The sequence below is a fragment of the Aplidium turbinatum genome, chromosome 10 (genome assembly GCF_918807975.1).
Source record: "Aplidium turbinatum chromosome 10, kaAplTurb1.1, whole genome shotgun sequence".
In the NCBI taxonomy this organism is placed as follows: domain Eukaryota; kingdom Metazoa; phylum Chordata; class Ascidiacea; order Aplousobranchia; family Polyclinidae; genus Aplidium; species Aplidium turbinatum.
Window position 1 is genome coordinate 8,063,024 of NC_137481.1, and position 15,703 is coordinate 8,078,726.

General features: G+C 38.3%; 1 protein-coding gene and 1 pseudogene across 1 annotated transcript; both read left to right on the forward strand.

Annotated features, from left to right (window-relative positions):
* The first annotated feature begins 2,917 nt into the window (after nt 1-2,917).
* Nucleotides 2,918-3,457, forward strand: LOC145778922 (SCAN domain-containing protein 3 pseudogene; annotated as a pseudogene).
* A 586-nt stretch (nt 3,458-4,043) lies between these two features.
* On the forward strand, nt 4,044-15,468 carry LOC145778923 (cytochrome P450 1B1-like). Its single transcript, XM_082590512.1, has 7 exons — nt 4,044-4,086; nt 5,783-5,864; nt 5,951-6,380; nt 7,976-8,062; nt 8,719-8,795; nt 10,605-10,893; nt 12,781-15,468. The coding sequence occupies exons 1-7, from the start codon at nt 4,044-4,046 to the stop codon at nt 13,324-13,326; spliced, it is 1,554 nt and encodes a 517-aa protein (XP_082446638.1). The 3' UTR covers nt 13,327-15,468.
* The last annotated feature ends 235 nt before the right edge of the window (nt 15,469-15,703 follow it).

Here is a 15,703-nt window from a genome sequence, read left to right on the forward strand (position 1 = left end):
TCAAAAGTAAGATGGACAACTTACTGGAGGGTCATAATGTTTTGACAAAATTTGATGCAACTACAGCTTGAGGTCTACTGCCATATGTCGCATACTCAGGTGCAGTTTATATGACCTGCCCACGTTTGTACAAAGTGTGTATCGCCAAAATAAACGTAGGAAATATGTGATATCATGTTCATTTAATAGTATTCAAGTCATGATAATGCAGCGGTATACTTCACGCAAGAGCGGTAACGGTAAGTAGCCTCAAACTGCTGTAGTGAGGTTTTGCAGATTTTTTAGCACCCAAAATTTTAACCAAATATAACAATATTCATTTGATGAGAATAAATTTACCTAAAAGCAAAGAAAACGTTGTGCAGTTCTGTTAATTTTTGAACTTCTTAGTAACCCTCCAGCTGTCCTTTTCGTAGGAAAAATCATTAAAGTGAGTCGTCCCGGTATTCTACTGTCCCTACTTCAAGTTGTCTGTAGATGGAGGGGTAGTGGTGCCCTTTTAAGGTCATGTAAGCTACTGCACATTTTGCAATATAACAATTTCTGCTATTCGCTTTTAGCTTAATTATAATCTTTCATTTTTGGCTTAAAATAATATTCAGGCCACAAAATTATGTAACTCAGTAGGTTACATCAATATGACATAGCATGACGCCCTTCTTTGTATACCGGACACTTATAGGCTATCATTACTCAATTGTGAGCTGATAGATGAGCATTATCGCTATAGCTTATCTTAAAACTTTTAAAAAAATTGGTCTTTCAGTAAACAAAAGTGCCCTTTTTTCATAATCCTGCCACTCCCACCAGTCAAAAATCGTTCCGGCGCCCCTGTGTCCACCAGACATTTGACTGCGGGAAAGGGTCGCTAGTCCTCACACCCGTTGGTCGACGTTGCCTTACATGCGAGAGTGGGAGCTCGCAATGTTGGGGGTGCTCAGCGAAGGCAAGTCGACCCTTGTGTTCTGTGCCACATGACCACGAGCGTACTGGAGCATCTGAATTTTAGAGACTTAAAGAAAAGTGCCACCCAAGACCATATCATGGAGTGTTCTTTTTGCCCAGATCAAAAATTCTCTGCTGACTCATTTAAAATTTTACCCAAGAGCATATCCCAATTTAACACCAAAATTCAGGAAGCACTGTTATGCTACAACCCAAATTTAAACAAACAATTATTTGCTGGAGGCGCGTCCATTCTCCATAACATTTACTTGATGTATCACGTTCCCTGTGGTGCAAACTTTTTTGTAGTTATTTATGTAGTTGCCTTTTCTTAATGTAAATTTACTTTCAAGAAGTTGAAATTTATTGCAGTTTTTAATTATTTTTAGATTCCTGATGAAGGCTTAAAGTTAAGCCGAAAACGTTCCACTGTTAAAACTATTTGTAAATATGTAAAATATATATTGTTATAATGCTCAGCTCTGTTGTATTGTTGTGTCTTATTCATGTCTAACCTGTAAGCAAAAGGTATAAATCGGGAACATACAAAAGTCAAAAACTTCATTTTTTGTGGCGGGTTTGGGGGGGCTTGAGCCCCCTTAGCCCCATGCTGGGTGCGCTACTGGGCTTGAGTAAAGAGTAAGGGAACGTTCAAATATTACGTAACGCCTTCGAGGGGGAGGGGGGGTTTATGCAAAACGTTACGTTAGCGTCACATCGGGGGGGAGGGGGTTCAAGCAAAACGTTACGTAACGCTTTCGACCACGGAATGGTAGTTTTTTGTGCTGAATTTGTAGTGAAAAAGCGTTACATGGGGGAGGGGGGATTGAAAAAAGCGTTACGTTGGCGTTACATGGGGGAGGGGGGGTCAAAAATTCGGAAAAAAAGCGTTACGTAATATTTGAACGTTCCCTAACTTAGTTTTCCGTCAAAACCCCGACTAGGTTTTGCCAAAGCTGAGCTGATACAATCTGCAGACTTTACTAGGAAAAGCACCTAAATCAACGGGCGCCACAGTGCTCCGCACCTAAATATCCTGACGCCACAGTGTGCGCACCTATTTGACCTGCGCCTAAAAGACGTGGACCCTTTCGATTTTCATTACACCTTTGCTATTCCACCGCTGACTTTGTTATTTATTGTGCTCAGATTCTAAATAGTTGTAGGCTATATCTTTTCGCAATTTGCATCCGGCCCGCAGCTGTTAATCTCGCAGCAATCCGGCCCTCAGGCAAAAAAGTTTTGTGACCCCTGGGCTAGGTGAACACAACAGTATTTTAATAAAACTTTACGTTGCGAAACCGCGATTTTCGTCCATTAGGACTCTTCAGCACCACTGAATCGAAACGAAAGAATTGCGGTACAATATAAGTTGATGGCAGTAGGCCAGTGCTACTCAAACGCCGGTAGGCGTACCGGTACGCGAGCTATTGGCTGCTGGTACGCGGTCAGTTAGGAGAAATTGTAAATTGAGTAATTTGTTTTATGTTGATCAGAACGTCTATATAATAATTCATAGGGAAAGTCTTGCAACCAAGAAATTGTCAACGAAGTTAAATGATGTGCTTTGCGAGGTCGTAAAAATTGTTAATTATACCAAAGGAAGTGCAGTTAATTCAAGACTATTTGCCCTTTCATGCGACGATATGCAAGCAGATTACAGGCAACTATTATTTCATTCTAGTTTGCGTTGGCTGTCGAGGGAAAAAGTTTTATCACGCGTATATGAGCTCCGAAACGAACTAGCAGTATTTTTACGTGACAGAAAGCCAGATTGGGCGAAGCTATTTCTAGATGAACAATGGCTTGCTTTGCTAGCTTACATAACTGACATTTTCGTTATTATGAATGGCCTTAACACTTCAATGCAAGGAAAAAATGCTTCACTTTTTGCAACAGCAGATAAAATTGATGCGGCATGCAATGAAAGCTGAAAATATAGAAGATTCGAGTCTCGAACAATTGTTACGACATGTTTCCCAAGTTAGCTACTGTTATTGACGATACTGGAGACAATTTGGACGTAAAATGTGTTCAAGATACTACCACAGAACATTTGTCAAATTTGGTGGAACGTATTCAACATTATTTTCCGGAACAACAAGATCCACGAAGAGGAAATAAATGGATTCGAAACCCATTTGCACCAACTGTAAACGTAGAAGGGTTAAATATAAGTGTCGATTTAAAAGATAAATTATTAGATCTATCTGCTGATGAAGGTTTGCGAAAATCTTTTGAATCAAACTCCCTTGCAAGCTTCTGGGTCAAAATAAAAGCAGAATATCCGAGACTGTGTACCATGGCTATTAAAACACTGCTTCCATTCCCTTCTACATATCTATGTGAAGCCGGCTTTTCTACCATGAGCTGTTTAAAGGGAAAACACAGAAACGCGTTGGATATCCATGCTCCTCTTCGAGTAGCATTGTCTTCCATCGAACCGCAATTGGATAAGCTGGTTGCAAATGAGCAAGCGCACACCTCGCATCAAAATTCGAAAGACCATTAATAAAAGTGTTTCTTTACTTGTTTTTTTTGTGTATTTGTTACAAAAGTAATAATGACTTTGCTCTTGTCTTTTTTTCGCAAATTGACCGGGACGCCAAGTGATGGAAGGTGCTCAGCCGGTACACGGCATAAAAAAGCTTGAGTAGCACTGCAGTAGGCTACAACTGGCCCGAAACAAAAAAAAATACAGTTTGAATAGATAAAAAGTCATTGAATGTACAAAACCTCCATTTTCTTCGTTTTTTGGTAAAATCAGTGGATAGGCCAAATACAGAAATTACAACTTTTAAATACGGTACTAAAATAACCTAGTCCGTACATGTTCTAAAATTCACTGACATAGCATTCAATCCTACTGGCTAAGTTATTCTACTGTTATTACCAGATCGCCTTTTCCAGTTAGCTTTTCCCAATTTTCATCATTAGCTACTGTTATTATCGATGGTTAGCCGAAAGGAAGTTGAACTGTTGGGCGCTGACGTCGTTGCACTGCGATGATGTAACATGTACGATAACATAATCGTTACGGTAGGCGGATAATTTAAACCTCGAATAGATGGTAGATGTGCATTGTGCAATCGGAGAAAATGCCAACTGTAGAACAGAGAGAGTTGATGAACCTCATTGAAGGTGTGTGGTGCGAGAGTAACATTCACAGACAATCTAATGAATGGAGGTGATTACGAACGAAACTAGATGTCAACTTCTACACTTGCGTGATCTGGCACATGATTGATCAGGTACTCTAATGGCCCATGGCTGTTTGCAATGAGACACTGCGCCCTACATAAAATTTGGTTATGTTGAAATCGTGCTTTCTGAAGAGGCTCAACAAAAGACTGACCCTATCTCGGTGTGTGCACGACACAGTGGTAAACTTCTTCGTTTGAATCTTCTTCGCCACTTTAGGGGTCGAGGGGCTCTGCCTTTTACCATCCTTGGGCAGTGGCGGCGACGCGGTCTAGATGTTTGGGCAGGTGTCGAGCAGTCATTGAATTGATACGTCATCCAGTTCACGCACACCATTTGACGAGTGGTAGATGGCGCAGTTACAGATGGTGTGGTCTGCGGTTTGTTCCTCCTTGCCACACTCACAGATCGCGGAAGAAGTGGTAAACTGTTTTATCACCATCGGCTGTTTTTTTTTTAATTTTTGCACTGTTTTCTTTTTTTCAAGTTTAATTTTACTTTTAAGTTGTGATCAAAATTGACACGGTGACTTTCATAAAAACTAACAAGAACAAACACTTCCGTTTTCTGATAAAGTTGTAGAGTTCAATACGGAGAACAAGAAACTATATTTTGAAAAAAGACTGCAAACAAAATTTTAATGTTAATCGTTTTGTATCAAGCCGAAGTCGGCGTTTTTTAACGACTCCGGACACGCCAAAATTCTTCCGACTCCGATTCCACAGCCCTGAAATGATGATCGTATATTTTCACTAGTTGGTAATTTTTTGAATCTCAGTTTCTAAAAAAAAGTTTGTTTTGGAAAAATCGACTTATGAGAGAGGCGGAATTGCATCTTTGCTCACGTTTTTGCCCAAGTTGCGTTGTCATAGTAGAGAATTATCGTTCGACAAACACTAATTTGTGCCTTTTTCTCACCAATTCAGTCTTTGCCTATAGCCTATATTAATAAGCTACGCACTGTGCAATGCCACATCAGTTTGTGCAAGCAAGTTTCCCCTTAGTAGCATGAATAGGCTACCACTGGGTGAGAGGCAGTAACATTGATAGGCCTAGCGTAGTCGCTGGCTAATTAGCTTAATACCGCCTTCACTACTTTTGAAATAAGTATGTTCGTTGCTTTACAACTTTCCATATTTAAAACAACATTTCTCGGCATTTTCATTTGCGTACCAAAATCGCTTCTAGCCCAAAACTTAGGTTACGGTACCTGCAAGAGTAACTTCAACCTACCTAAACGAAATTGATCGAATTTAAGCAAATGAAATCACTGTAATTATAGTAGGCCTACAGTTTTGCCTACAGTCTGTTTTTCCTTAGTGAGATCTTCAGAAGATTCTGGAAAGCATGCAAAAAAAGAAACCAGCATAAAGTAAACGAAGGTGAAACTGGCTTTAAGGTTACTTCGATTAGTGACTACAGTGATTTCATTTTCTCAAAGCAAAAAATTTAAATATTGTTTTTACGTCATAGGATATTTTATCAGTAGCCTACAATAATATCAAAGACATGGGAGTTTACGAATTTGTAGTTACTTGCATTAATGATGTCAAAATAGAAATATTTTTGGGAAGTCTGGTTTTTGTTTTGTTGACAAAAGGACTGAAATCATTGCACAATCGGCCAAATATTCCAGGACCTTATCCTTGGCCTTTTATCGGCAATGCAGCTAGTTTAGGAAAGCATCCCCATATTGCAATGCAGGCCATGGCGCAAAAGTAAGCAATAATTTGTTATCTGTTCAATAAATAATTTATTTTCATATTTTGAGGATAACAATAACCCAGAAAATACTATATTTCAGATATGGCTCTTTGTTCCTTATGAAAGTGGGTGGATTTGATGTGGTGGTACTTAATGACTATGACACCATAAGAGAAGCTCTTGAGCGCCAGAGCAAAGTATTCGTCGGCCGGCCTCAGTTTAGATCTTTTGCACATATTTCCCAAGGAAAGGGAATAGCCTTCAATAGTCCATTGACCCTAGGCAGTGACTGGTACAAGCTTAAAATGACTTTTGTGCGACATTTAAGCAAGTTTATAACGGCAAAGGACACACAAAATCAACTCACCGATCACATCCGCAAGGAAACCATTGAACTAATCAGCTATTTGGATAAGTTGTGCAAGGATAGCACAGACAGAGTAATCGAGCCGGAATGTACGTTAAACATCGCCATAGCAAATATCATCTGCACTCTCTTGTGGGGAAATCGCTATGATTACAAGAATGAGGTAACGAATGTGGTTTACAGTAGATCATAAGTGTAAATGCTCTTGACGCAATGTAAATGCTCTTGGTCTTGACTCAGGGCCGGTTACCGAAATTGGCAGAGTAAAGTTTTTCCGATTGTTGAAATGTTGTTGCCGGGGAATTATTCCATCCACTAGGTTCCGCTGAATGAGCAGTCCTGAAATGCGTTGGTCATGCGCAAACCCCGAGAGTCGAACCAGCGCCGCATGATCTTGAGCCGTGCGCGTAACCGTTAGTGGATTTCGAAAGAGGGCCAAGATGGTGCTAACACGGCCCTGGTTAGTACCACAGTAAATTGTTTACCAACGTTTTTATTTTTCATGCTTCTTTTAATGTGCACTTATTTTCAATCGATGTTGTTAAAGTTTCTATGAGATTAGGTTTGTTTTGCGCAGCATAGTCATAGCCTAATCACAATGTGGGTTAATATTTTACAAAAACACAGCTTTCGAAGCTTTAGTACAAAATATAGTCGGCCTATTGCAAAAATACATTAACAAATAATTTCGAAAATTGATTTTATTGGCTTACTTGGATTGCGTGACAGACAAACCAATGTGCGACTGTAAGCTGCGATTGCCAAACATGACTCATGTTTGCCAGTCAGCTTGCACGCGATCTTGTTTGAGCATTATCGTTCGTGGTAGCCTACGTTTTTTCAATGCAGGATCAACTCATTTTGTGCAAACTTTGATCTCTTTGCAGCTTTTACTATAGACAGATACCTAAATACTTAGGGAAAACTTATCTGGCAACATAACCGGCAAATCTGTCCTCTTTTATGTTAATTCAACATTTGCAGACGTTAAATCAACTTGTAAAAGGTTAATTTACTGACTGGGATATATTTTAATTTGAAACAAATATCGTGACAAGTTGTTTTTCAAGATATTTTACTTCTACAAATTAGATACCAATTTTCCTGCTGGAGAGACTGTGTTGTTGCCTAATCACGAGAAAGTTGATTATGATGATTCTCACGCAATTTCGTAAGGCAAAGATTTTTGTGGTTGTCGCGTGCGATTAGGAAAAAAATCTGTTTATTTTTTGTCAGTGATGGCGACCTAAGCTAGCCATATTAAATTTAAAATAAAATAAACGTGTTGATTAACTTTTATGAGGTTTGTCGTTTGTGGTCTATATTTAATTGCCATTCTATGTAGTAAAAGCAGCGATAGCCAACAAAATGACATTTAATTATTTTTTACGATAAATTCACCGCAAAGTTTGATTTTTCTGTTTTATTATTTTTGCAGTATTTGAGCAACAAAGTCGATTCTACTTTAATCAAAAGTTTGTCATTTTGTTTTGCAAGAAAATATTAAAACATCAACCCAAGTTTGTGTTTATTTTATAGGGATAACCCATAAACACCACTATAAAAAATCACAAAAAAATGAAAGCTTACTGATCTTTTCTTAATTGTAAATTCAACTGGAACATAGCCGAGAACACTCGCAACCCAACACTTTTTCTTGTAGTTGAAGTTAAGTATAAACTAAACCAATAGTCATTTATAGCCTACTTTGACATAAAACGACCTTACGTTTTAAAGTTGTCATTTCAAATTCTTAAGGAAATCATGTACCTGGTCAGTATAAACGAAGAATTTGGAAATGTTGTGGGAGCAGGAAGTCAAATCGACGTGATGCCATGGATTAAGGTATCGGTAGTTCGTTGTATCTTGCAACTGCTAATACTAAGTTTTACAACTTAGATTTGGTCCTAGAATAAGAGGTAGCCCACTCAATCTTTAGGCAGCAAAAACAACCATGCTTAGTAAAAATGAGCATTAAACGGTTAGAAGAAATTTTTTTAGCCTTTTAAAATCGTTTAAACATTTTTAGGAAGCCTGCAGCAGAGATGTTTGCAAAAACAAATTTAAATAATAACTCAGAGTCTGGTCATCTACTTCATTTGATTGAGGTAACAAGTTACATTTTACAATACAGCTTGAAGATTGTGCTGGTTCCGTGGTGATTGAATATTTTTAGACAAGTTACTAATGTAGCCTGGTTCCTTTATGATCAACTTAACTTTATGTCCGAGCTTTATGTTAAGGTTGGTCTTGATTCGGTGCTGAAGTCATCAGAAAAAAATGGCGGCATATAAACTTAGACTACACAATAGCGTCTGCATGTATTTGTGTATCAGCCCTATGTTTTATACATGCCAATGTTGCTTATCGTAGTCTAACTTCAACCAGCGTGTAATAGCTTGCGCTATTGTCTTCTGTTTGTGAGTGTTTTTTTGTAGCCTACTGTATTTGTATAAGACTATTGTAAGCTACTTAGATTTCTTTACACTCTTTGTTTGAAGATTTTTCCACCTTTCAAACAAATACTGAAGACTTTCAACTCATTCACAGAACAAATCAACACCTGGATGAGTTTAAGGTATGCTGCTTGGCAGTGTTGTACGTTGACGCCGTCAATTTGACGGCGTCAACTTTTTGTTGACGCTGAGGCTAGCGCCGTCAATTTATTTTTCAGTTGACGGAAGTGATAGCGCCGTCAACTATTTTGCCGATTTTAAGCGTCAAGCGCTATGCGTCAATTTTTTTCATGGAAAATCTCGTTACACAATAAGAGTTTCACAATGTATTCTGGCCAACGCGACTCATCCGAATTACCGGCTTTTGCATTGGTTGGAATGGCTCCCTGGAATACACGCGGAAGAAGTTCGCCAAATGGTGATCACACATGTATTGAGAACGAGGGATCAGAGACAGAAAGCGAAAAATCCATGAATGGCATCGCGGACGTTGACGATACTTTATTTCAAGAGCTTTATGCCCCTGAAAAGAGCGATATTGGTGCAGTGGACCTCGCTAAAATATTTATACATGCTAAACTATCACAGCACGCTTGGAACAGTGATACCTTTTCGAGTAGCCTAAACGTTTTCAACTTGTTTTTGAAATACAACACACCTATACCAACCAGCGCTGCTATGGAACGCATGTTGTCACTTGGAAAGGACAATACGCGTCCCAAACGCAGCAGATTGTCAGACAAACGTTTTGAAATGCTTGTTTTTCTGCAAGGAAATAACTAATAAGCAGGGCCCGCAAAAGTCAATAAAGTCAAAATTTTTTAAGGACTTCGTTTATCCACAAATCAAAGAATTAAGTTGTTTTCAGCACCTAAGGGACTGTTTCTAAGAAGTTTATAGGTCAAAATAAAGTCAAAATTGATAATAAAGTCGAAATTTGTCAAATTATGGCTTTTAACAAACTTAATTCTGTGTTTCTAGAGAGTAATTTTTGTCAAAATCCTCGTGGAAGCATTGCAAATCAGGAACTGCGACACAATTAAACCATATTAACCCATAAAAGCAGGAATATGTCACAATGACCACGGATCAGCAGTAACTTTTATCGCAAATTGTCCTTTGTTTATTCATTGTTACGTCGTTATATAATTTTTATGAAACACTCCCTCTTCACAAATATGGTCTTTTCGAAGATCAACAGTTTTGATTTTAGGAATAGCCTAGCCTAATGACATTCTGTAGTACAAAAATGCCTAAGCAAGCTAAATCGTCTTCTGTCTTCAGCAAAAGTTAGATTTGTGGAGATTTTCCTATTGCTATAAAACACAACGAACTTTTTATAATCCATAAAACACCTTGACTTTTCGACAAAGTATTACGTTTGGGTCTGAAATCGACACATCATTATGTTTTGGTAAGTGGTATCAATTCAAGAAAGAACTGTACCCTCTATAAATAAGCAATTTCGTTAGTTCAAAATAAAGTCAAAATTTGATAAAAATAAAGTCAGAAATTTTTTTTTAGGCTGGGTTAAATTAAAATGGCCCTACTAATAAGTTAAGTAGCTAATTACAATACAGTCTCAAAACATAATAGGCCTACCTGCTCTTTATTTATAGCTATTGTTAGCCTAAACTTGGTTGAGATATTTCCGTTTTATAAGACGCTGGCAAAAAATAGCGCTAGAAATTAGCGCTGACGCTGACGCCGTCAATTTCTTTAAGAGCTTACGCAGTACTTTACGCCGTCAAGTTTTTAGGCAATTCGCGCTGACGCTGACGCCGTCAATATATTTCAATGACGCGTACAACACTGCTGCTTGGTAACTTATTCTTTACTCCAAATCCATGTCAAAACGTAGTCCACTTGACGTAGTCAGTTTCCAAGTTGCTTCAATAGTAAGTTAATCATCCATTTTTACCAAAACATAGAACAAAAGAACACAGAAAAAGCTTTGTTGACGGAATTACGAGAAATTTAGTGGATACATTTACTTCGGAAAGCATAAATTGTCCCACCACCATATTGAAAGACGACATCATAACAGCCCTTGGGTCTGATTTGTTCGGGGCTTCTCAGGATACACTAACAACGGCTGTAGAATGGATGCTTTGCTACATGATGTATTTTCCAGCTGTTCAAAAAAAGGTTTGTATGCAAATAACCAGCTACAATATTGTAGTTAGAGCGACTAAATGCAGGGCCGTAGCAACAAAGAACGTGGCCCCCTCCGAACATAAGTCCGGGGCCCCCTTCCAACGCAGAAACTGGAATGTGATACTGTATTTATTTTTCACAACATGCAGGGTTCATATTATGTATACACAGTAGAGGGCACAGTTCCGCTAACCGCTAATTAGCGAAGCTAACGCTTTGGTTAGCGGATTAGCATTATCGCTAATATTTAGAATTTCAGCAGACTTGTTAGCAAAAGTAAATTTATTGAAAATCCGCTGATTTCTTTGTTGAAAACTAACTTTTACATTAGCTGCGCCCACCACTGTGTAATGTGTATACATAGGCCTACAGTGACTGTGTGAACATATATTCCATAATTACGCAAAGCGCTTCTTTCAAGCCTTATTCTGCGCAAATTGTAATGGGTCACAATACAGGGATCTGGCAATCTTGTTTTCGATGGTAATTGCAAGAGCAGAAAGCCTGTCATCAGCCACGATTAAGCGCAGGATATTCTTGATCAGTTTCATTCTGCTGATGTTCCTTTCAGCACTGGCGACAGTAGCTGGTGTGGTCGGTCAGAAGAATTCTGGTGTAAATGCAAAGATTCGGATATATCTCCTGAAGGCTGTTCTTGTACATTAAAAAAATGCTTGCCGTGGCAAGTCCTCTCTCTTTCTCGATGACATAAATAAAACGATTCAATTCCATTATTAGCCTAGTTCGTTGGCATTCAATGTCTCCCTTTTTTCTTTTAATTTTTTTGCAGTGATTGTCCAGTTCCATTGTCCGCCTCATTAGCTCAGTGGTTACGTGCCCGCTCAAGACCACGCGGCGCAAGTTCGACTCTCGGGGTGTGCGCTTGAGCAACGCATTTCAGGACTGCTCTCCATTCACCGGCACCTAGTGAATGGAATAATTTCCTGGCAACAACACTTCAATAATCGGAAAACTTCATTCTGCCAATCTCGGTACCGTAACAGGCCCTGCGTCAAGAGCCTCTACAAGTATACGAAACTACTAGGAATACCCAATCAAGGCTTTGTCAGTCCGAGGATAAAGATTCAAAACCAACCAACCCAACCATTTTCTTTGAGACACTTCTTTAGGCTGCTAGCGTTGTACAGAAATTTAAACAACTTGTACCACTCCACGAGGGTCAAAGCGCAAAGAAACAGAAGACATGGCCCGATCAGTGAGAACAAGAGAAAATTGCGATTGGAATTTTTCTTCAACAGAAAGACGACTCGAATTATCAGCACATTCGTAACCAAACATTCTTTTCCTACGTCGTACCGTGTGTTTTGAAAACACCTGCTCAATACCAATAAGCTCTACTATTTCGCGTGCGTTTGTGACCACGTGGTTAGCCTAATAGCCTATCCCTACATTTCGACAGTCTTCCAAAAACATCGGCAGAGGGGCCCTCATTCCTTGCGGGGCCCCCTCCGACTGGAGGGCGGTTGCTACGCCTCTGACTAAATGTTAAGGCCTCTTGCAATGAAACTGTTGGTCGTTATAGGTTAGCTTTTTGTTAACTTAAACATATATAAATATCGAGAGAAAAAAGTACATGTTATCTCGTTTGTTGTATTTTGAAAACCCCTAGCCTACTTAAAATTCTGTAGCCTACTATGCAAATTTTATTGAGATTGATCGGCGATGAGACGACTTCTCCTAACAAAATGCAGCGGACATTAATACAAACAGTTGTAGTTGTAGGCTATTACAAATTGAAAACATTTAAAATTTTCATTTTAATTGATTTTACAACTATCTAGGTACAAAACCATTGAAGATTTTCAAAAGGAAGCCTGATATGATAAAAAGTTGTTGACTGCTTACTTTGAGTGATGATCAATTATGATTAATTTGTAGCCTAATACATCCAACAAAAAACTTACAAATACGACTTTAAATACGCCACAGGTCCATGCTGAAGTTGATGGAGTTCTTGGAAACGAAAGTCTGCCGAATGTGTTTGACATGAAACATTTCCCGTATACCGAAGCAGTGATGCATGAAATATTTCGTCACTGCAGCTTCACTTCCACGACTATCCCTCACAAAACCACAAAGAATACTACATTGAGGGGTTATCACATCCCAAAAGACATGTTAGTATTTGTTAATCAGTTTGCGGCTAATCATGATTCGCGTTATTGGGAAAAACCAGATGAATTTCGTCCAGAGCGATTCTTGAACGAAAAAGGACAGGTGATATCAAAAGCAAATCAAAAATACTTGACCTTCTCTACTGGATCTCGAAAATGTCCGGGAGAGGAATTGACCAGAGTGATTCTAACGAACATCATGATAACTTTGTTCAGTTTATGCGAATTTCAACCAGACCCTTCGAAACCACCATCGTTAGATAGTTACTTTGCTCTTTCCTTGCGACCCAAGGAGCTGAAAACAAAGTTGCTCATTCGTAAAAGGGAGCTTTTTGAAAATCTTGTCTCAGTGCCATCCTAGAGGCCAGGTTGTCGTTGCTTTGATGATGACCTGTCAATTTGTCATGGTTGGCTATCAGTTAGTCACATGGCACAGCTCTAATTTTAAAAATTGATTTTTTAAACAACTCACATATAGTTCGAGCTGGGTTCAAGTTGAACTATTTAATGTGTTAAGGCCATGTCAGATTTTAAACTGATTGTCTTGTTTCGGTGTCAAGCACGTTATAACGTTCGCGTTTTGTCGCTTCTAGGCTACCTTTTTCTAAACCTCTGCTATGTTTGGCATAGGCCTATATTGTTTTTCGTTGTGATGATCAGAAATAAAAACAAACTGAACTACCGTAGGCTACTTCGATTAAAATTTTACGTAACTGATGAGTTGAGTGTAGCCTAAAGCCCCTTCTATGTCGCAAAAGATGTGATAATAAGCTAGTTTAGCCTACATCAGGGATGGCGAACCACTGACCCGCGGGTCACGAAGTGACCCATCACAGACTTTCAGTGACCCACTTGTCTTTTTTAAAATAATAAAATTTAGACAAATATTTCAGCAAAGAATAAATGTTTCACTAAATATTTGTAATAAGGCCCCACCCTATTTTAATCTAGCATTGTTGAATTTCACTGCATAATACATCAGCAGGAAGCCCTTTGCGCCAAATCAATCAAATCTCTTCAAAAAGTTGTAAGTGTGGTAACAAAAATAGTCAACTATATTGCATCTCATGCTCTTAATAAACGCCAGTTTGCAAATTTATTGAACGCGTGTGACAGTAAATTTAATAGCTTACTCATGTACAACAGTGTAAGGTGGTTAAGTTGTGGTAATGTTTTACAGCGATTTGTTGAATTGTTGGAAGAAGTACAACTTTTTTTAGCTGAAAAAAATCAAAAATATCCAAAGTTAAGCGAAAGTACGTGGTTGAATGATTTACATTTTTTCACTGATTTTACAATGCATTACAATAAGTTAAATACTAAACTGCAAGGCTGTGGAGATATTGTATTATCCATGTTTGGGCACATTAAAGCATTTGAGAAGAAACTCGCCATTTTTTCTGTAGACCTTGAACAAGGTCAGCTGAAATATTTTCCTCAGTTGTTGAAGCACTTTACCAGCACCAATTTAACTTATGAACAAAAGAAAACCGCACTCAACAAGTAGGCTATGTTTTACTGACAAAAGAGGCCAAAAATGTAATGTCAGAAAGGTTTACCCAGTTCCGAAAGCTAGATACTACATTGCAGTTCATTCTTTTCCCGCATGCAATTCAATTTGAAAATCTTGAATTATCAAACTTCGAATGGCTTCGTCTTTACAACTTGGAAATGGAAATTATAGACTTTCAAGAAAGTGCAGTTTGGAAAACAAAATTTGTAGACGTTAAATCATCTCCTACAAAAAATTGAAATGAAAACGGATATGGATGGTTGTGACTTTCCTGCTGTTGCTGAAAATATAATTCTTACAGAGTGGAACTCCCTGCCAAATTCGTTTGAAACTATGAAAAGATTTGCGGTAGCTCTGTTAACGTTGTTTGGTTCTTCATATTCGTGCGAATCTTTATTTTCGCACATGAATTTTATACAATCAAGCACACGGAATCGTCTCAGCTCAGATATGAGTGCTGCATGTGTGAAGCTAAAAACTACGGATTACCAACCAAGGATAATAAGACTTGAAGAGAAGATGCAGCAGCAAGTTTCGCATTAACATGTAGTTTCGCATTAACATGTAATTAAATGTATGACCCACTTTTGCTTTTTCAAGGATTAAGGTCTCTTTTGTGACCCATGCACTAAAAAAGGTTCGCCATCCCTGGCCTACATGATAGGCCTGTATGCACAGAGTAATCTCTTTCGTGTATGACAGGGGTGTCCTAAGTCCGTACTTTTTTGTATGGCCGCGTCTGTTGTTGCACAATGTGTTATTTTTGGCCCACAGACACACAGAAATCATATAAGTTCAAATTATATTTTCAAAAAGATTAGAGAAGACAATATTTCTCAAAGACAAACTCTGGTGAGAGAAGTTAGCATCATTGTTGAGTCATAATTAACTATTAGCTAAATTAACTATTAGCCTAATTTATTTTCTTGCTAGCAAGTTTAACGATCGCTTTCGAGATTTCGCGCAGTTGTAAAAAGCTTGTTGCTTATCACTTCTTTGTGTGCATTTGCAGTTTGTGTAGTATTTCGTTGTTTTGGATATGGACAGCTTTGTCTGATGCAAATAAAATATTAATACAATTTTGGTAAAGAGGTGACTTTCTTCAACCATAAACAGATGAATTAAACCAAGCAACCACACGCCATTTAACATAATATATTAAACTGGACATAAATTATAAACTATGAACGTTTTCGGCCATACACATGTTAGCCCTTTTCAAGTA